Raw genomic sequence first — 20,687 nt, 5'->3', positions numbered from 1 at the left:
AAGCCATAAATACTTTTGAAGGAAAAGACACTGTATATTCACTCAAACATACCGGAGTTAGGATGGAAGAGCAGATTGATAAGAAACACTGAGTTGCCTGACCTTCCTTTAGAGTTTGTGAAGTAAGGAACTAACATGAAGTGGTATTGGATAATGTATTTTACAGATCTTAACAGTTTCTTCATTTTGTTTTCTGTAATATATGGTTGCTATTTCTACTACAGTAAAAGACTCTCCAGGGGCAAATCTTTTATTACTGTGCTAATCAATACATTGTTTAACCTTTTTTCCCCCCTCTTTAACTGTTCTATGCTGAATTGTTGCTTTGTCCTACATTTAGTTCATTTTAACCTATTCTTAGTCACTGGCTAGTAGTTCTCCTAAAAGTATTTGAGTCAGTATCTAAAATATCAGAGCCTATAATATCAGTGAAGGCCTTTGGTAGAATGTTAAATTTCAACTATTAAATTTTTCTGTGCGTGAAAACTTCTAAATGTTTGAAAATGAAGATACTCACAGTATAGTGCTTGGTCAAAGTAGACACACTTGGTGAGTGGTTTACTGACTTCCTCTCTGCCCCGCCCAGATACGTAATTTGCGTTTTAAAGTGGTAATCTATGATGGACTCCCAGAACTTTAATCCCAAAAGACTTTGGAATAGTCTCAAAACGGTGCTATTACTTTTACTACCTCATAAGATTAGTCTGTTTTAGCCACTTCTTTGTCTGTGATAAATCTTTTATTAGTTGTTACAACTTTATTTTAGATTACTTGTTATTCTTTTGATAATGAGACCTTTTCTTCATGAAGTATGGGATAAAAGCATTGCTTTATTCTTTGAGGAATTATTTTCATCTGCTTGGAATGGTTTATTTATACAATATATTTAAGGGATTAACTTGGGTTTTAACTATGAATGTTCAATTATTTAAATATATCAAGTATGCTTTAGTATTAATATTAGATTTATATTTTGGTTGAATATTTACATGAATCTTTTATGGTAAGATTTTTAAAATAGGAAGAGAGGTTAAAGTTTACTTACTGGGATCTTTGTTAGAACAGATTATTGTTTAACATGTCTGCTCTTTATAAATACAGATCATTTTCAGCCCAGGGCCATCCTAGCATTTAAAAACTTAAAAAAAAAATAGTGTTTTGTTTTTTAATTAAAATATTTAGTTTAGCAAAAGATCTGTAATTCAGGAACATGACCAAATTGAATTTTTTCCCTTCCCTTCAAAGCTGCTTATGCTGACGTTTTCCTATTTTGGTCAATAGCACTATCATTTACATTTTTTTTTTTTTTGAGTTGGAATCTCTCCACACTGGAGTGCAATGGCATGATCTCGGCTCACTGCAACCTCTGCCTCCCGGGTTAGAGTGATTCTCCTGCCTCAGCTTCCCAAGTAGCTGGGACTACAGGCCCAGACCACCACGCCCAGCTAATTTTTGTATTTTTAGTAGAGACAGGGTTTCACCATGTTGGCTAGAATGGTCTCCATCTCTTGACCTCGTGATCTGCCCACTTCAGCCTCCCAAAGTACTGGGATTACAGTCGTGAGCCACTGGGCCAGGCCCTACCATTTACCTTTCTACCTGTTTAAGTTTTATTCTTTCTACTCACTCTCCCCACCATTTGTATTCAGATCCTTTGGACTCCAAGGTGCCTCTCAGATCCATTTTATTTTCTCAGCTCTCTCTGCCAGTACCCTCTTTTAGTTCTTGCTCTCTTGGCCCTCTTATTGTAATTTGCCTAAATTGATCTCCTTGCCCTTTCTATTTGTTTTTCTTACAACTTGCAACTTCAGTTTTTTGTAATACAGTGTCACCTTTGCTAACTTTTCTCTATTCCTTGTTGCTTCAGTAGAACATCTGCTTTCAAGTCTTCTCATAATCTGATCTGCCAGCATCCTTTAGCTTTGCCAGCATCAACTTTTGACTTTCCCACATCTGTTTCATCTCACACCCTATTCTACACACCATGCATTTTCTCAAGTTTTGCCTTTGTTAATGGTTTACTATGTCACACACACAAACACACACATCTAAATAACATTATAATAAAAATGTTTGAAACGTAAAGTCAGAAGTAGTTTTTGATTTTTTCCTTTTTTAAAGTCTAGAATTATAGAACCAGTATACAAAAGTAAGAGGGGAGTTAATTTACTATTAACAAAACAACTTAGAAAATAGGTCATTCTGAATTTTCATTAGCATTGAAAACTAATGTATACTGATCAGTGATATGTTTGAGATTTCTTATATATTAATTCTTTGTAATTAGAATAAAATTTAACTGTAATTATTCCTCCAAATAGCTTTTGCCTACCAAAAAGTTTTGGGAACCTGATGATTCAACAAAAGATGGACAAAAAAGCATATTTCTTGGGGATGATGAATGGAGAGAGACTGCATGGGGAACTTCTCGTAAGTTACTGGTATATGTGTGAGAATTATGAATATATTTAGCATTTATAAGTCATAATGCACCTTCTTTTTTTCAGACAGTCTTCAGATTTTTGTGGTTTTTTTTTTGTAGAGTTTGACTGTGTTGTCCAGGCTGGTCTTAAATAACTGGGCTCATGCAGTCCTTCTACCTTGGCCTTCCAAAGTGCTGGGATTATGGGCATGAGCCACAGCACTCAGCCCTATCTGTGCACATTTTCTCAATAGCAGCTAAGAATTGTAATTTTAGAAGTATTTGTCACAATAAGATTTTGTTGTTTTTTTTTTAATTAACTGATTATAAAATTCTGTGGCTATTACTAAAAGAATAATAACATGCTGGTGAGGTTATACGCTGCTAGTGGGAATGTAAATTAGTTCAGCCATTGTGGAAAAAGCATTGTGTCAATTCCTCAGAGAAGTCAAAACAATTACCATTCAACCCAGCAATCCCATTATTGGACATATACCCTAAGGATTATAAATTGTGCTACCATAAGACAATATACATATGTATGTTCATAGCAGCACTATTGCATAATAGCACAATCATGGAGTCAACCTAAATGCCCATCAATGGCAGGCTGGATAAAGAAAATGTGGCACATATGCACCGTGGAACACTATGCAGCCATGAAAAAAAGATTGTGATAGCAACATGGATGGAGCTAAAGACCATTACCTTTAGCAAATTAACTCAAGAACAGAAAACCAAATACTACATGTTCTCACTTATAAGTGGGAGCTGAATAATAAGAACACAGGGACGCAAAGAGGGGAACAACAGACATGGAGGCCTACTTGAAGGTGGAGGGTAGGAGGAGGGAGAGGATCAGAAAAAATACCTATCAGATACTATTTTTAGTACCTGAGTAACAAAATAATCTGTACACCAAACCCCCATGAAACAAATTAAACTATGTAACAAACCTGCACAAATACCCCACTCCTGAATCTAGAATAAAAGTTTACAAATAATAAAATTCTGATTTTTCATTGAAAATGGAGGATAGATTAATTTAACCATAGAAATGTTTAGTCTTAAGTTGTACTAGATGATCATGACTGATTTATCTAATTGCAGCTCAGCCTAGTTTTATTAGATATTCGCCGCACCCAGGAAGGAAGTAGACTTGGTAAGATATAGCTCCCAGAAAGGGAGCAGGTCTTTAAATGTTTTAGATTTCGACTTCATAAGTAGTGGGGAGAGACTTAGGTCTAAGAAACTGTTAAGGGAAAATTAACTGGTATATAATGAGTATAACATGCAAGAGTGACAGTGCTGGCAAATTAAAGATCAGAGTTAAATTCTTTTTTTTTTTAATAGCATGTTGCTCTATTGTCTAGGCTGGAGTGCAGTGGCACAATCTTAGCTCACTACAGTCTTGAACTTCTGGGCTAAAAATACCCTTCGGCCTCTTCCTCCTGAGTAGCTGGGACTACAGGCTCACACCGTCATATCTGGCTATTTCTTTTTTCCCCCGAGACAGAGTCTTGCTCTGTCACCCAGGCTGTGGTGCAGTAACCCAGTCTTGGCTCACTGCAGTCCCCACCTCCCAGGTTCAAGTGATTCTCCTGCCTCAGCGTCCGGAGTTGCTGGGATTACAGGTGCCTGCCACCACACCCTGCTAATTTTCATGTTTTTAGTAGAGATGGGGTTTCATGTTGTCCAGAATGGTCTCGAACTCTTACCTCTGGTGATCTGCCCACCTCAGCCCCCCAAAGTGCTGGGATTAGCCTGTGAGCCAGCATGCCTGGCCACATCTGGCTAATTTAAAAAAATTTTTTTGTAGAGATGGGATCTTACTGTGTTGCCCAGACTGGTCTAGAACTTCTGCCCTCACGTGATCCTCCATCCTCAGACTTGAGCCACCTCGTTCAGCCTATCTTTGTATTAAAGTAGTTAGCATATCATTTTACTGATATTAGTAAAATCTGAGAGGTGTATAGATAGATAGATCATGTATTTTACAAATATTTTCTTTTTTTATTAAGTTAATACAGTTTGCTTAAGCTCTACAGAATGACCAAAGTAATAATGAAGACAAATTTCTGAATGGTAATTACCCGGTTACTAGTTTTTCAGTGTAAATCACAAGATATTTTCTTGTTCTCTAAGTCACTAAAATATATTAGAAGACTTAAAACTTCTATATAGTGTTTCATTTCATTATTGTTAAAATAATTGCCAAAAAGCTAAAATCTAAAAGGAAATTCTGGAAAATGTTGGTGATTTCAACAAAGTAGGTTGCAAATGTTGGCAACAAGTAATTTAGAAAAAAATTATCTTAAAACATCGTAAATTTTCTTGGAGTTCAACTAATATGTGATACATAATATACCAGGTTTGGAGAATACAGAGGTAAATATGACTCTTGTTGTCCTCAGGGAATTTTTATTTCTCTGAATTATAATTAACCTATATTAGGTTAGACTCATAATTTTAAATATTTAGTAATTTCGACTGGGATACATCTTTCCTACAAATGGCATATTTCTTGCTCTGAGCATGTGTGCTTGATAACTTGGTTGATGGACATTATTTAAAGTTGAATGCACAATTACTTTTTTTTACAGAATCAGAACCAAAGATGTTTTTTAAATTTTTGTTTATCTTTTTTTTTTTTGAGACCAAGTTATAAGACTGTCTAATTTTTGTACTTTTAATAGAGATGGGGTTTCACCATGTTGCCCAGGCTGGTCTCGAACTCCTGAGCTCAAACAATTCACCTGCCTCAGCTTTCCAAAGTGCTGGGATTAAAGGCATGAACCACTGTGCCCAGCCAACCTAAGTTTTTTTAAGGTGTTGAAAAGCAAAGCATCTTGAGCACAGCATGGCAAAAAGAGATTATTTCAAGATGGATGTTAGGGAAAACGTGATCACAGTCAATTTTTTGTACCACTTCTCTCCCAACTGATAAAATTTTGAATATGAGTGTTTGTCTTTTACTAGAAAACATGAGAAAATTAGAAATGAATGGAATTTTGTTTTCCTAACAAACATTTACTGAATGCCAAACACATTCAAATATGCATAACACCGTCTTGTTTTAAAGAAATTGTTATTCTAAGAGAGTCTCTTTCCATGACTGCAGGAGACTTACCATACTCCCTCTCAGCAGAACTACATTACTTGTGAATATCAGGTTTATGTTTTCTGGCACTTCTTGGCATTTGAACATGCTGGTTTCTGTAACTGAAATGTCCCATCACCCCCACTCCCCTTCGGTTACCTTTTTTTAACCCTTCATAATCAGCTGGAATATCACTTCCATCTGTGATCACAGCACTTTAGGAGGTCAAGTCTGGCAACTGTTATAGAGACCAACTGGGCACTATAGTGAGACCCTGCCCCTTCCCACCAAAAAAAAATAAACAAGAAACACACTTCCTTTGGTGGTATTGATTCTAAGACTTGGAAGGATTGATGCTCATCTTTCTTATTTTTGCTTTTTTTTCTTTAATTTTGCTTTTTCCTTTAAGCTCTGTTGGATTTGAATGCCCATCTTTCAGATCCCATAGTATCATGGATTATATTTTTGTTGAAGCTCTTTTATTTTATTCTAATTGCCTTTTATTAAACCTGTACTCTCGAGAACAGACTGTTTTGTTCTCAGATTCTTCATATACACCTCATTGCCTAGCATACAAGAGAATGAATCAATATTTCAACTGTGTAATGAATGGGTAAATGATTGAAAGAAAGGATATAATAATTAATCTCTTAGGGATGCAGGTACTGAAAAGAGGATGTTTCGATTTAACAAACATGGCAATCGTTTCAAAGTTATTACAGTTAATAAAATGATGACTGGCTAGCAGTATGAAATTTGAGCCTCAGTAGTTTAAATACTGAGTATTGTATCTTTCACAAACAAGCCAGAGGTAGCTTATGGGTTCCTTCAAAAAAGTTTCCAGCAAAAACTATTTTAATGTTGACTCAAATGTATTACTGTATTTGTGTTCCATAGCTCTCAGATCTTAAATACTACCTTTGCTTTTCATTCCAAAAATATAGAGAAAAAACATATCAAATGAATAATTTTGTTTTAAAATAAATGGAAAACTTTTAAGCTAGAAGATATTTAGGGTTTTTTTAAAAACCAATAATAGAAAATTCTGTGGTATTACTGATTTTTCCAGACTTACTCACTTACGATTATAGCATTATCGTTGTGAGTTCTCATCTGTCCAGTGTGTAACTGTGAACTTGTGAAGTGTTTCTGCCAAATTTAAAGTTTATTTTATTATTTTTATTTATTATTATTATTTTTATTTTTTTGAGACGGAGTCTTGCTCTGTCACCCAGGCTGGAGTGCAGTGGCATGATCTTGGCTCACTGCAACCTCCGCCTTCTGGATTCAAGCAATTCTCCTGCCTCAGCCTCCTGGGTAGCTGGGATTACAGGCACGTGCCACCATGGCCAGCCAATTTTTTTGTATTTTTAGTAGAGATGTGGTTTTACCACGTTGACCAGGCTGGTCTCGAACTCCTGACCCCAGATGATCCTCTCACCTCAGCCTCCCAAAGTGCTGGGATTACAGGCATGAGCCACTGCTCCCAGCCTATTGTTTTTATTTATTTTTCTTGTAGGGATAGCAGGGCCTCTTGTCACTCAGGCTGGAGTGCAGTGGCACAATCACAGCTCACCAAAGCCTCAACCTCACAGGCTCAGGTGATCTTTTTTTTTTTTTTGAGACAGAGTTTTGCTCTTGTTACCCAGGCTGGAGTGCAGTGGCGCCATCTCGGCTCACCGCAACCTCCACCTCCTGGGTTCAGGCAATTCTCCTGCCTCAGCCTCCGGAGTAGCTGGGATTACAGGCACGCGCCACTATGCCCAGCTAATTTTTTGTGTTTTTAGTAGAGACGGGGTTTCACCATGTTGACCAGGATGGTCTTGATCTCTTGACCTCGTGATCCACCCGCCTCGGCCTCCCAAAGTGCTGGGATTACAGGCTTGAGCCACCGTGCCCGGCAGCTCAGGTGATCTTTCCACCTCAGCCTCCTTAGCAGCTGGGACTATAAGTGCCTGTCACCACATCTGGCTAATTTTTGTATTTTTGGTAGAGACAGGGTTTCACCTTGTTGCCCAGGCTGGTCTTGAACTTCTGAGCTCAAGCAGTCCACCTGCCTCAGTCTCCCAATGTCCTGGGATTATAGGAGTGAGTCACTGTACCTGGCTTATTTTTTTCTTTTTCTTTTCTTTTTTTTTTTTGAGACAGGGTCTCACTCTGTCTCCCAGAGCAGAGTGCAGTGGTGTGAACATGGCTCACTGCAACCTCAACCTCCTGGGCTCAGCTCTCAGTTCCTGAGTAGCTAGGACTACAGACCTGTGCTGCCTTGCTTGGCTAATTTTTAAACTTTTTGTAGTGATGGGAACCCACCATGTTTCCCATACTAGTCTCAAACTCCTCTGCTTAAGTGATCCTCCCTTCCAAAGTGCTGGGATAGCAGGCATGAGCCCTTGCTGTCTGGCTTCTTTTAGGTTTTATCCCTGAAGGTTTATGTTATGAATTATCAAAGGAAGGTTAATTTTTTAAAATGATGTTTATAAGAAACTGATCCTTCAGGTAGTATCTTTCGGGTACTGTTTCTATGTTCATTGACTTTTTTGGTTGTACTATTTTTTTTTTTTTTTTTTTTTTTTTTTTTTTTTTTTTTTTTTTTTTTGAGATGGAGTTTCGCTCTTGTTACCCAGGCTGGAGTGCAATGGCGCAATCTCGGCTCACCGCAACCTCCGCCTCCTGGGTTCAGGCAATTCTCCTGCCTCAGCCTCCTGAGTAGCTGGGATTACAGGCACGTGCCACCATGCCCAGCTAATTTTTTTTGTATTTTTAGTAGAGACTGGGTTTCACCCTGTTTACCAGGATGGTCTCAATCTCTTGACCTCGTGATCCACCCGCCTCAGCCTCCCAAAGTGTTGGGATTACAGGCGTGAGCCACCACGCCCGGCCCGGTTGTACTGTTTTTAACATAGGCTTTTGTTTATTGCCGAATGGCTCTGTCCATCTGTATTTTATTTATTTATTTATTTTTATTTATTTATCTTTTTAAGGCTAGTCAAGTGAAGCAGTGGGAGTGGAGAAAGAACAAAGAAATCTGTAACTAGTTATGATCAATTAGTTGTAAACACCACTGCACTTGGACCAGCCTCCATCTGATTTTCAGGATATGTGCTTCAGCCAGTTAGTCTTAAATGAAGAACTTTTTATAAATATTATAGTAGTATTCAAAATAAAACAATGTGCTGATTTTTCTTACTTCAGTATATTAATTTGTGTAACTACCTTTTAACTTAGAAGTACAAGTAGATAATTGTGTTTTTTCTTCACCAAACAGACCATTCAATGTCCCAGCCTATTATGGTACAGAGAAGATCTGGACAGGGTTTTCATGGAAACAGTGAAGTAAATGCAATACTGTCTCCGCGATCAGAAAGTGGAGGCCTTGGTGTGAGCATGGTAGAATATGTACTAAGTTCTTCTCCTGCTGATAAATTGGATTCTCGATTTAGGAAGGGAAATTTTGTAAGTATTTTGAATAAAGAAATATTTAATATTTGCTTGAGAGTTATTTGGTTACATTACTTTTATTTTTTTTAATCAATTTATTTTTCTGTGCCCTTCCTGTAGCTAAAGGAAATTTTGTAACTTATTGCTATTCTTTTCTTCTGCTTAGCCACTTAAAAAACGTGAAATGATAGAAACACTGGAAATATTTATGGATCTGAACCATGTTACAAAAGTCAAATTTTACTAATTTTAAAACATAATCTGCAAAATTAAAATTGCTTATTCCTGGTAGTGCTTGATCTGAAAGTAACTAAACAAAATTGTCTACGCATTAAAGAAAATTTTAATCTAGTTTGTGGTGTTAACTGCTTTTCCAGCACCGCTATAGTTAAGGTTGCCTTAGCCCTTCTGTTATAAATCACTAGTTTGTACTCAATTTTTTGGCCTTTGATAAATTAGTTGACTACGAAATTAAATAAGATTCAATGCTTTTATTGTTTACATGCACTATAGTGTAGTTTTAGGTCACCTTATGGTGCCTTTTTTTGTGTTCTATTAAATATTCAGAATCAAACAGATTCTTTTTCCTCAGGGCACTAGAGATGCTGAAACAGATGGACCTGAGAAAGGAGATCAAAAAGGCAAGGCTTCTCCATTTGAGGAGGACCAAAACAGAGATCTTAAACAAGGAGATGATGATGATTCTAAAATAAATGGCAGAGGTTTGCCAAATGGAATGGATGCCGATTGCAAAGATTTTAAGTAAGATTTTAACTTTCTCAAGAAGAAAAGCATATATTTTTAGGGATTATTACTATTAGTTGATGTGACTGATTCAGACATTTTTATCATTTAGGTTTATTTCCTTTGAACTTTGTGTTAATCTGGACAAATTTTGTTTTCTTCTGTAAAGAAAATTAGTGATTGTGAATCATTTAAAATAATCTTCAAACCAGCCTCTGAAACAGTGCATTCTGTTGAAGGAGTGATATTAGAAGCTGCACTTACTTTTCTGCTAATATAATAGTCTAAATTTGAACTTTCCCTCTCTGTTAAATTTTAGTGAACTGTAGGTTTACTCTGATTTTTTTTTTCCCCTCTTGGGGGTGCTTTTGAGCACCTTTCAGTGGAGTTTTCTTCCTTCTGAGTATTTATGCCCTGCCTCCCATTTAACTTCTAACCTTAGAAAAGATAAGACAAAATTAGCTTAGGAGCAGTAATCTTTCTTACAGTATATAAGTTTGTGCTAATAGTTAATGTTATTCCTGAAAATAGCAAGTGGGGAACATATTAGAGACTTAAAAGTTAGCTTTAAGCTTATAAGTTTTTACGTTGTAGCTTTTTATTGTCTTTTTATGGCAGTTAAATAAGTACTTTAGCCTTTGGTCTTAGATTAGACAGTATACATTTATCTACATATTAGGGAGTTGTTTCTTTGTATTGATTTTCTGTACTTTAATATTTCAGTATTGAGGTGCTTTGGAGCCTGTACCTGAAAATGAATGTTTCTTTGAGGTCTTATGAACCATGAAATCTTAGATAAGAGTATTAGGTATATGGTGGGTAGTATACTTTTACATTTATTGCCTTTAATTATCAAAAGCAAAATAACAGTGCTTCTTAGAAACAGTGCCATTTCTATCTGTTCTGAGTGCAAAAAAGCATCCAAAACCAGTAAACCTCTTTTGACAATAAATTTAATGCTATTCAATTTTAGAACTTTATTCTGAGTTTGTCCTTCACTATTACCTAATCTAAGTTTTAGTCAAGGAAATGCATTTAAAATTCAGTTGATGATAAACCCTTCAGAGTATACATTTATAATTGAAGTGTTAATACACCATTAACTATAGCAAGAAAATAGCACCACTGATAGCATTACGTTTTTTTCCTAATGTCCTCTATTTTTGTTATATATGAGTTATTTTGTGTGAGAGGTTATACTTCTCCCCTGAAATATTAATGTGGACTTTACATTTATTAGCATTCTAATTTTATTACATTAAGTTTTAGATATGTGTTAAATTACTAATTATTTTAGATAGAGTATTAGTTGCTACTTGACAATGTTAAAATGTATTAACACAATCAACAGCTGTGGTTATATGGTCACTATGCCAGCACATCATTAATTTCCACATTAACTGATTGATATGTCATCAATATATACATATTGGAATAGAACAGAAATGATTAAAAGAACTATAGGGCACTTTTTTTAAGAAAAATTGGCTGGTTTTAAAGAAAACTCTTTTAGTTTTATCTTTTTTTTCCATATGTTCCAAATGAAAAACGAGCCTTTGGAATGTTCATGTACAAAATTAGGTGTGGCTTAAAGGGAAAGGAGTTAGAAGTCATCTAATTTTGCAAGAACAAAGTGGTTGATGTTTAAATCAATTGTAAGTTCGCTTAAATATCTATAGAGAACAATTCTTATAATCAAGAGACTGCTTTGCAAACTACAGTGTATATGTGACCAAATTTATTCTAATACAGAGCACCTGAAGTTGGGCAGAGTTAGATGTAGCAACTGGCATTAAAAGCCAGGTAGAACAGTTACTGCCACTTACTTAATATGCTCATGTTTAAATATACTGTGAATGCATGGTTACTCTGAAAAATAAACTCTTTCTTTCAAAGGAAAGGATCCTATATGAAATATTTATATATAAAACAAGATAAACTATAAATGAGGATTATGGCTAGAAATATAAAAATGAAGTTTAGACCATGAAGGTTATTAATAAAAGGAGAAGCCAATGCTTAAAATTTAGTCCAGTGTTAATTAATTCCTTGTGAAAAATTAAGGAGGCTGTATAGTAGTAAGGTCTTTTTTTAATGTAGAAAGATCCTTTTCTTGCTGTGTATACTTAATTTTTGATAAATGTCATACATTTCCATTTCTTTCTGATGGTTTAAACTGAAGTATTTGGTATGAGAAACATGGTCTTTGGAGGGCTTTCATAGAGGGCTTTCACAGATAGTTTCTTTTGTTCTTATTAGTTGGAATCAAAAGGTCATCTCTTAAGTCTCCTCAGTAAGAAAACTGCAGCTTGAAAGATGACATGACTTGCTGAAAATGATTTTTAAAAGACAAAGTCGGGAGTCAGCCTTTTGACTTACTATGTACGGTGCCTTTTTCCTGTTGCATCTCACATTTTGGCCCCTTAAATAATGAGGACCATAATGATCTCTTATGGACAGTTTTTTTCTTAAGTATTATTAAGCAGGCTGTTATGGCAAAATTATGTGTTGAGGGGGCAGGACAGCAGTATGATAAGTGGGTTTTGGTTCTGAGCTTTTTCATATTTGCCACTTAATAATCTATTTATATACTGTTCCTTGTGGCTGTGACTTGAAACAGAGATTTCAGGTAGTATGTAAGTTGTGATGTTGGCCAGTTTTTCTAATCTGTAAAGCTGAGTTATGTTATTCAGATTGAAGGGAGTAATCATTAATAATATTTTTTAAATCCTCAAATCATGCCAGCTCTTAAGTAGAAAGTTACATTAAATAGAAAAAATGTGCTAAGGTGGCATAGTGACTCAGAATGCCTTATTCACTGTTTTATGACCATTTGTTTTTTGTGATTTTTCCACTTTCCCATTTCACCTTTTGACTTGTTGCTTTTATTCATAATACCTTTCTATTTTCTTTATGTAGTCGTACTCCTGGAAGTCGTCAAGCCTCTCCAACTGAAGTAGTTGAGCGCCTGGGCCCCAATACTAACCCCTCAGAAGGACTGGGGCCCCTTCCTAATCCTACAGCTAATAAACCACTTGTTGAAGAATTCTCAAATCCTGAAACTCAGAATCTGGATGCCATGGAACAAGTTGGTCTGGAATCCTTACAGTTTGACTATCCTGGTAATCAGGTACCAATGGACTCTTCAGGAGCTACTGTAGGCCTTTTTGACTACAATTCCCAGCAACAGGTAAAGCATGCTCTTTCTTTAAGAAGATCCTTTTAACTATATACTGGTTTAGCCTGAAGTGCTATGTGGCATTGAAATGAATGGTAGGGGTTTTAAGTACTAAATGTTTTATTAATTAAAGTCTCCTTGTATTTGAGAAAGAACTGTTTAAAATGTTTTATTCAGATTTCTAATTAGAAATTAAAGATTTTGACACTAATCTTTGTATTAAATATTTTCCAAACAGCTCTTTCAGAGGACTAATGCACTAACAGTTCAGCAGTTAACTGCAGCTCAACAGCAGCAATATGCATTAGCAGCAGCTCAGCAGCCACATATAGGTGAGTCTTCATAAGTTCTCATTTTGACCAGACTAATTAAAAAAGTCTTGTTAAAATGTTTAGGATGCTTCACTTCATTTACTGATTGGTGAGGTTTTGTTACTTTTTGGAACATCTAAGATCAACAAGTAATAGATTATATGGCAAAGGTATTCATTAACTAGGGAATTGTTTCTGATTATTTGCATCACTGGTTAAATTAAATAAAAATCTGTGATTTGATAAAAGTTCTCATCACATAAGTTTTTCTCCAATGCGAAGTTGAGAAAGTCAGACACCTGGAAATTCAAATTTAGTTATTTGTGTCCATTATCAAGTCAGTATGTTCATTTAAATTTTTTTCGTAAAATATTTATATATTTTTTTCATGAAGTTATTTGGTCTTTGACTTTTAATCAGCTAGAACTCAAGCTTCTGCTAGAATTCGAGCTTGGTACATTATGTTGTCTGTACTGGGTCCCCCTACCTCCCGCAGTAATAATATGGGAATAATTTCCCTATTCCCTCTACCTAGTTTCCCCTAATGGCTACACTTAAATAGTTACAGTACAGTATCAAAAACAGTAATATGATATTGATGCAGTATGTATGTATAGTTTAATTTCATTTTATCACATGTAGATTTATGTAACCATTTTTATGCCTATCTGATTTTGACTAAGCTTGTATGAATACTATTCAACATCAGAGTCTATGGAAGGGAGTTCTCCTTCCTTAACATCACCTTGTTCTATGTTAAGCAGTACGGCTTCCTAAGCCTTTTTTTTTTTTTTTAAATTTTGTTTGTTTGTTTGTTTGTTTGTTTTGGAGACAGAGTCTCCGTCTCACCCAGGCTGGAGTGCAGTGGCGTGATCTCGGCTCACTGCAGTCTCCGCCTCCTAAGTGCAAGGGATTCTCCTGCCTCAGCCTCCTGAGTAGCTGGGATCACAGGTGCCCACCACCACACCCAGCTAATTTTTGCATTTTTAGTACAGACAAGGTTTTACCATGTTGGCCAGGCTGATTTTGAACTCCTGACCTCAGGTGATCTGCCTGCCTTTGTCTCCCAAAGTACTGGGATTACAAGCGTGAGCCACCACATCTGGCCTATTTCTTGTTTTAATCAAAGATGTCAGGCTGGGTGCCGTGGTGCCCTCCTGTAATTCCAGCACTTTGGGAAGCCGAGGCAAGTGGATCACCTGAGGTCAGGAGTTCAAGACCAGCCTGGCCAACATGGTGAAACCGTCTCTCTACAGAAATAGAAAAATTAGCCGGACATGGTGGCGGGGGCCTCTAATCCCGGATGCTTGGAAGTCTGAGGCAGGAGAATTGCTTGGCCTCCCGAAGTGCTGAGGTTATAGGCATGAGCCACTGCACCCAGCGCAGATATTTCTCTTTTATTTTAATTCCTTAGAGTATTTTAATAATATTGGACTTAGGTAGTCTTTAAAGATGCAGCAGAACTTTCTTGTGTGTGAAACCTAATATAATAAATTTGAAAACCTAGGAAGCATAATTTATCAAAATTTTGACCCCACATTTTAACTCAGTTCCACAGTTAAGTGTATTCATTGTTGACAATCTTTTTTATCCAAGTTTGCTGAGTCACCTCTTAGCTGGCCAATAGCTCTTTTAGAAAAGGACTATTCAATAGAAATATATATATAATGTGTACCATATAATTTTCAGTTATTTAGTAATCACATTTTTAAAAATTAAAAATAGGTAAAATTAATTTGAATATTTTATTTAATTCATCCAAAATATTATAAAATGTAATCAATATGCAACTTACTAATGAGAATTTTTGCATTCTTAATATTGTTTTTGAAATATAGCTGATCTCAAGTCAGCTTTGAGTATAGCTGATCTCAAACTAGTCACATTTTTTTTTTAATTGGCAAATTGTGTTTTTTTTTTCTTTTTTTTTTTTTTGCATTTTAGGTTTTGGGGTACATGTGAAGAACATGCAGGATTGTTGCATAGGTACACACATGGCAGTGTGATTTGCTGCCTTCCTCCCCATCATCTATATCTGGCATTTCTCCCCATGCTATCTCTCCCCAACTCCCCACTCCCCCACTGTCCCTCCCCTATTTCCCCCCAACAGACCCCAGTGTGTGATGCTCCCCTCCCTGTGTCCATGTGTTCTCATTGTTCCACACCTGCCTATGAGTGAGAACATGCGGTGTTTGATTTTCTGTTCTTGTGTCAGTTTGCTGAGAATGATGGTTTCCAGGTTTATTCGTGTCCCTACAAAGATCACAAATTCATTGTTTTTGATGGCTGCATAATATTCCATGGTGTATATGTGCCACATTTACCCTGTCCAGTCTGTCATCGATGGGCATTTGCGTTGGTTCCAGGTCTTTGCTATTGTAAACTGTGCTGCAATGAACGTTCATGTGCATGTGTCCTTATAGTAGAATGATTTATAATTCTTTGGATATATACCCAGTATTGGGATTGCTGGGTCAAATGGGATTTCAATTTCTAGGTCCTTGAGGAATCACCACACTGTCTTCCACAATGGTTGAACTAATTTACACTCCCACCAACAGTGTAAAAGTGTTCCTATTTCTCCACATCCCCTCCAGCATCTGTTGTCTCCAGATTTTTTAATGATCACCGTTCTAACTGGTGTGAGATGGTATCTCAATGTAGTTTTGATTTGCATTTCTCTAATGACCAGTGATCATGAGCATTTCTTCATATGTTTGTTGGCCTCATGTATGTCTTCTTTTGTAAAGTGTCTGTTCATATCCTTCACCCACTTTTGAATGGGCTTGTTTGTTTTTTTCTTGTAAATCTGTTTTAGTTCTTTGTAAATTCTGGATATCAGCCCTTTGTCAGATGGGTAGACTGCAAAAATTTTTTCCCATTCTGTTGGTTGCCGATTCACTGTAATGACTGTTTCTTTTGCTGTGGAGTTTGATTAGGTCCCATTTGTCTATTTTGGCTTTTGTTGCCAATGCTTTTGGTGTTTTGGTCATGAAGTCCTTGCCTACGCCTATGTCCTGAATGGTTTTGCCTAGATTTTGTTCTAGGGTTTTTATGGTGTTAGGTCTTATGTCTAAGTCTTTAATCCATCTGGAGTTAATTTTGGTGTAAGATGTCAGGAAGGGGTCCAGTTTCTGCTTTCTGCACATGGCTAGCCAGTTTTCCCAACACTAATATTTATTAAACAGGGAATCCTTTCCTCATTGCTTATTTTTGTCAGGTTTGTCAAAGATCGGATGGTTGTAGATATGTTGTGTTGCCTCCGAGACCTCTGTTCTGTTCCATTGGTCTATATCTCTGTTTTGGTACCAGTACCATGCTGTTTTGATTACTGTAGTCTTGTACTATAGTTTGAAGTCAGGTAGTGTGATGCCTCCCGTTTGTTCTTTTTGCTTAGAATTGACTTGGCTATGCGGGCTCTCTTTTGGTTCCATATGAAGTTTAAGGTGGTTTTTTCCAGTTCTTTGAAGAAGGTCATTGGTAGCTTGGGGGGGATAGTGTTGATTCTGTAAATTACTTTCGGCAGTATGGCCATTTTCACAATATTGATTCTTCCTAACCATGAACATGGAATGTTTCTCCATCTGTTGTGTCCTCTCTTATTTCGTTGAGCAGTGGTTTGTAGTTCTCCTTGAAGAGATCCTTTACGTTCCTTGTTAGTTGTTTTCCTAGGTATTTTATTCTCTTTGTAGCAATTGTGAATGGCAGTTCGTTCTTGATTTGGCTCTCTTTAAGTCTGTTATTGGTGTATAGGAATGCTTGTGATTTTTGCACATTGATTTTGTATCCTGAGACTTTGCTGAAGTTGTTTATCAGTTTCAGGAGATTTTGGGCTGAGATGATGGGGTCTTTTAGATATAAAATCATGTCATCTGCAAATAGAGACAATTTGACTTCCTCCTTTCCTATTTGAATACGCTTTGTTTCTTTTTCTTGCCTGATTGCTCTGGCTAGAACTTCCAATACTATATTGAATAGGAGTGGTGAGAGAGGGCATCCTTGTCTAGTGTCAGATTTCAAATGGAATGCTTCCAGTTTTTGCCCATTCATTATGATACTGGCTGTTGGTTTGTCGTAAATAGCTTTTATTATTTTGAGATACGTTCTGTCAATACCTAGTTTATTGAGGTTTTTTAGCCTAAAGGGCTGTTGAATTTTGTCAGAGGCCTTCTCTGAATCGATTGAGATAATCATGTGGTTTTTGTCTTTGGTTCTGTTTATATGGTGAATTATGTTTATAGACTTGTGTATGTTGAACCAGCCTTGCTTCCCCGGGATGAATCCTACTTGATCGTGGTGGATAAGGTTTTTGTTGTGCTGTTGCAATTGGCTTGCCAGTATTTTATTGAAGATTTTTGCATCTATGTTCATCATGGATATTGGCCTGTAGTTTTCTTTTCTTGTTGAGTCTCTGCCGGGTTTTGGTATCAGGATGATGTTGGTCTCATAAAATGATTTGGGAAGGATTCCCTCTTTTTGGATTCTTTGGAATAGTTTCAGAAGGAATGGTACCAGTTCCTCTTTGTATGTCTGGTAGAATTCGGCTGTGAACCCATCTGGACCTGGGCTTTTTTTGGTTCGTAGGCTCTTAATTGCTGCCTCAACTTCAGACCTTGTTATTGGTCTATTCAGGGTTTCGACTTCTTCCTGGTTTAGGCTTGGGAGGATGCAAGTGTCCAGGAATTTATCCATTTCTTCCAGCTTTCCTAGTTTATGTCCATAGAGTTGTTTGTAATAATCTCTGATGATGGTTTGAATTTCTGTGGAATCTGTGGTGATATCTTATCGTTTTTTATTGCATCTATTTGATTATTCTCTCTTTTATTAATCTGAAAACCAGCTCCTGGATTTAACTGATTTTTTGAAGTGTTTTTTGTGTCTCTATCTCCTTCAGTTCTGCTCTGATCTTAGTTATTTCTTGTCTTCTGCTAGGTTGTGAGTTTTTTTGGTCTTGCTCCTCTAGCTCTTTCAATTTTGATGATAGGGTGTCAATTTTAGATCTCTCCTTGCTTCTCATGTGGGCATTTACTGCTTTATATTTTCCTCTAGAGACTGCTTTAAATGTGTCCCAGAGATTCTGGTATGTTGTGTCTTCATTCTCGTTGGTTTCGAAGAACATCTTTATTTCTGCCTTCATTTCATTGTTTATCCAGTCAACATTCAAGAGCCAGTTGTTCAGTTTTGATGAAGCTGTGCGGTTCTGAGTTAGTTTCTGAATTCTGAGTTCTAACTTGATTTCAATGTGGTCTGAGAGACTGTTCGTTATGATTTCCGTTCTTTTGCATTTGCTGAGGAGTGATTTGCTTCCAATTATGTGATCAGTTTTAGAGTAGGTGTGATGTGGTGCTGAGAAGAATGTATATTCTGTGGATTTGGGGTGGAGAGTTCTGTAAATGTCTATTAGGTTTGCTTGTTCCAGGTCTGAGTTCAAGTCCTGTATATCCTTGTTAATTTTCTGTCTTGTTGATCTGTCTAATATTGACAATGGGGTGTTAAAGTCTCCTACTATTATTGTGTGGGAGTCTCAGTCTCTTTGTGAGTCATTAAGAACTTGCCTTATGTATCTGGGTGCTCCTGATTGGGTGCATATATATTTAGGATCGTTAGCTCTTCTTGTTGCATTGATCCTTTTACCATTATGTAATGTCCTTCTTTGTCTTTTTTGATTTTTGTTGGTTTAAAGTCTATTTTATCAGAGACTAGAATTGCAACTCCTGGTTTTTTTTGCTCTCCATTTGCTTGGTAAATCTTCCTCCATCCCTTTATTTTGAGCCTTTGTGTATCCTTGCATGTGAGATGGGTTTCCTGGATACAGCACACTGATGGGTTTTGGCTTTTTATCCAATTTGTCAGTCTCTGTCTTTTGATTGGGGCATTTAGGCCATTTACATTTAGGGTTAATATTGTTATGTGTGAATTTGATACTGTCATTTCGATGCTAGCTGGCTGTTTTGCCCATTAGTTGATGCAGTTTCTTCATTGTGTCGATGCTCTTTACCATTTGGTATGTTTTTGGAGTGTCTGGTACTGGTTGTTCCTTTCTATGTTTAGTGCCTCTTTCAGGAGCTCTTGTAAAGCAGGCCTGGTGGTGATGAAATCTTTGAGTACTTGTTTGTTCGCAAAGGACTTTATTTTTCCTTCACTTATGAAGCTTAGTTTGGCTGGATATGAAATTCTGGGTTGAAAATTCTTTTCTTTAAGGATGTTGAATATTGGCCCCCACTCTCTTCTGGTTTGTAGGGTTTCTGCTTAGAGATCTGCTGTGAGTCTGATGGGCTTCCCTTTGTGGGTAACCCGATGTTTCTCTCTGGCTGCCCTTAGCATTTTCTCCTTCATTTCAACCCTGGTGAATCTGACGATTGTGTGCCTTGGGGTTGCTCTTCTTGAGGAATATCTTTGTAGTGTTCTGTGTATTTCCTGGACTTGAATATTGGCCTGCCTTGCTAGGTTGGGGAAGTTTTCATTGATAATATCCTGAAGAGTATTTTCCAGCTTGGATTCATTCTCTCCGTCACATTCAGGTACACCTATCAAACGTAGATTAGGTCTTTTCACATAGTCCCATATTTCTTGGAGACTTTGTTCATTCCTTTTTACCCTTTTTTCTCTAATCTTGCCTTCTCGTTTTATTGCATTGAGTTGATCTTCCACCTCTGATATCCTTTCTTGATGCACAACTTGACCTCTGCTTGGTCAGTTCAGCTGTTGAAACTCGTGTATGCTTTGCGAAGTTCTCGTGTTGTATTTTTCAGCTCCATCAATTCACTTATATTCCTCTCTAAGTTGTCTATTCTCGTTAGCATTTCGTCAAATCTTTTTTCAAGGTTCTTAGTTTCTTTGCATTGGGTTAGAACATGTTCTTTTAGCTCACAGAAGTTTCTTATTACCCACCTTCTGAGGCCTGATTCTGTCAATCATCACACTCATTCTCCATTCAGCCTTGTTCCCTTGCTGGTGAGGAGTTGTGATCCCTTGTAGGAGGAGAGGCATTCTGGTTTCGGGTGTTTTCATCCTTTTTGTGCTGGTTTCTTCCCATCTTTGTGGATTTATCCACCTATCGTCTTTGTAGTTGTTGACTTTCAGATTGAGTCTCTGAGTGGACGTCCAGTTTGTTGATGATGAAGTTAGTTCTTTCTGTTTCTTAGTTTTCCTTCTAACACTCTAGCCCCTCTGCTGTAGAACTGTTGAGGTCCACTCCAGGCCCTGCTTGCCTGAGTATCACCTGAAGCAGCTGCAGAACAGTAAGGGTTGCTGCCAGTTTCTTCTTCTGCTATCTTTGTCCCAGAAGGATACCCGCCAAATGTCAGTCTGAGCTCTCCTTTATGAGGTGACTCTTTGGATATATGGGGGTTGGGGAGCTGCTTGAGGAGACAGTCTGTCCTTTATAGGAGCTCAAGTGCTGAGCTGTGATCTCTGTTGTTCATTTAGAGCTGCGGGGCAGGTACATTTAAGTCTTCTGCAGCAGAACTCATAAACCCCTTTTTTTCCCAGGTG

The 20,687-nt window shown here is 37.0% G+C and overlaps 1 protein-coding gene across 19 annotated transcripts in view; it reads left to right on the top strand.

Annotated features, from left to right (window-relative positions):
* The window catches only part of PUM2 (pumilio RNA binding family member 2), a 108,634-nt gene that overhangs the window by 28,806 nt on the left and 59,141 nt on the right, over window positions 1-20,687 (top strand). For 18 of the 19 annotated variants that reach the window (XM_064363881.1, XM_064363878.1, XM_064363880.1 and 15 more), the window contains 5 exons: window positions 2,322-2,430; window positions 8,788-8,975; window positions 9,553-9,722; window positions 12,624-12,894; window positions 13,121-13,214. In XM_064363881.1, the coding sequence (XP_064219951.1) occupies window positions 2,322-2,430; window positions 8,788-8,975; window positions 9,553-9,722; window positions 12,624-12,894; window positions 13,121-13,214 (832 nt within the window). The remainder of the gene's footprint in view (window positions 1-2,321; window positions 2,431-8,787; window positions 8,976-9,552; window positions 9,723-12,623; window positions 12,895-13,120; window positions 13,215-20,687) is intronic. The other variant, XM_064363885.1, reaches the window with a different exon arrangement.

This window comes from Aotus nancymaae, unplaced genomic scaffold (assembly GCF_030222135.1).
Source record: "Aotus nancymaae isolate 86718 unplaced genomic scaffold, 86718_ANA_hifiasm-v0.15.2.pri h1tg000057l, whole genome shotgun sequence".
NCBI lineage: Eukaryota > Metazoa > Chordata > Mammalia > Primates > Aotidae > Aotus > Aotus nancymaae.
This window is presented reverse-complemented; position numbering and strand designations above follow the sequence as displayed.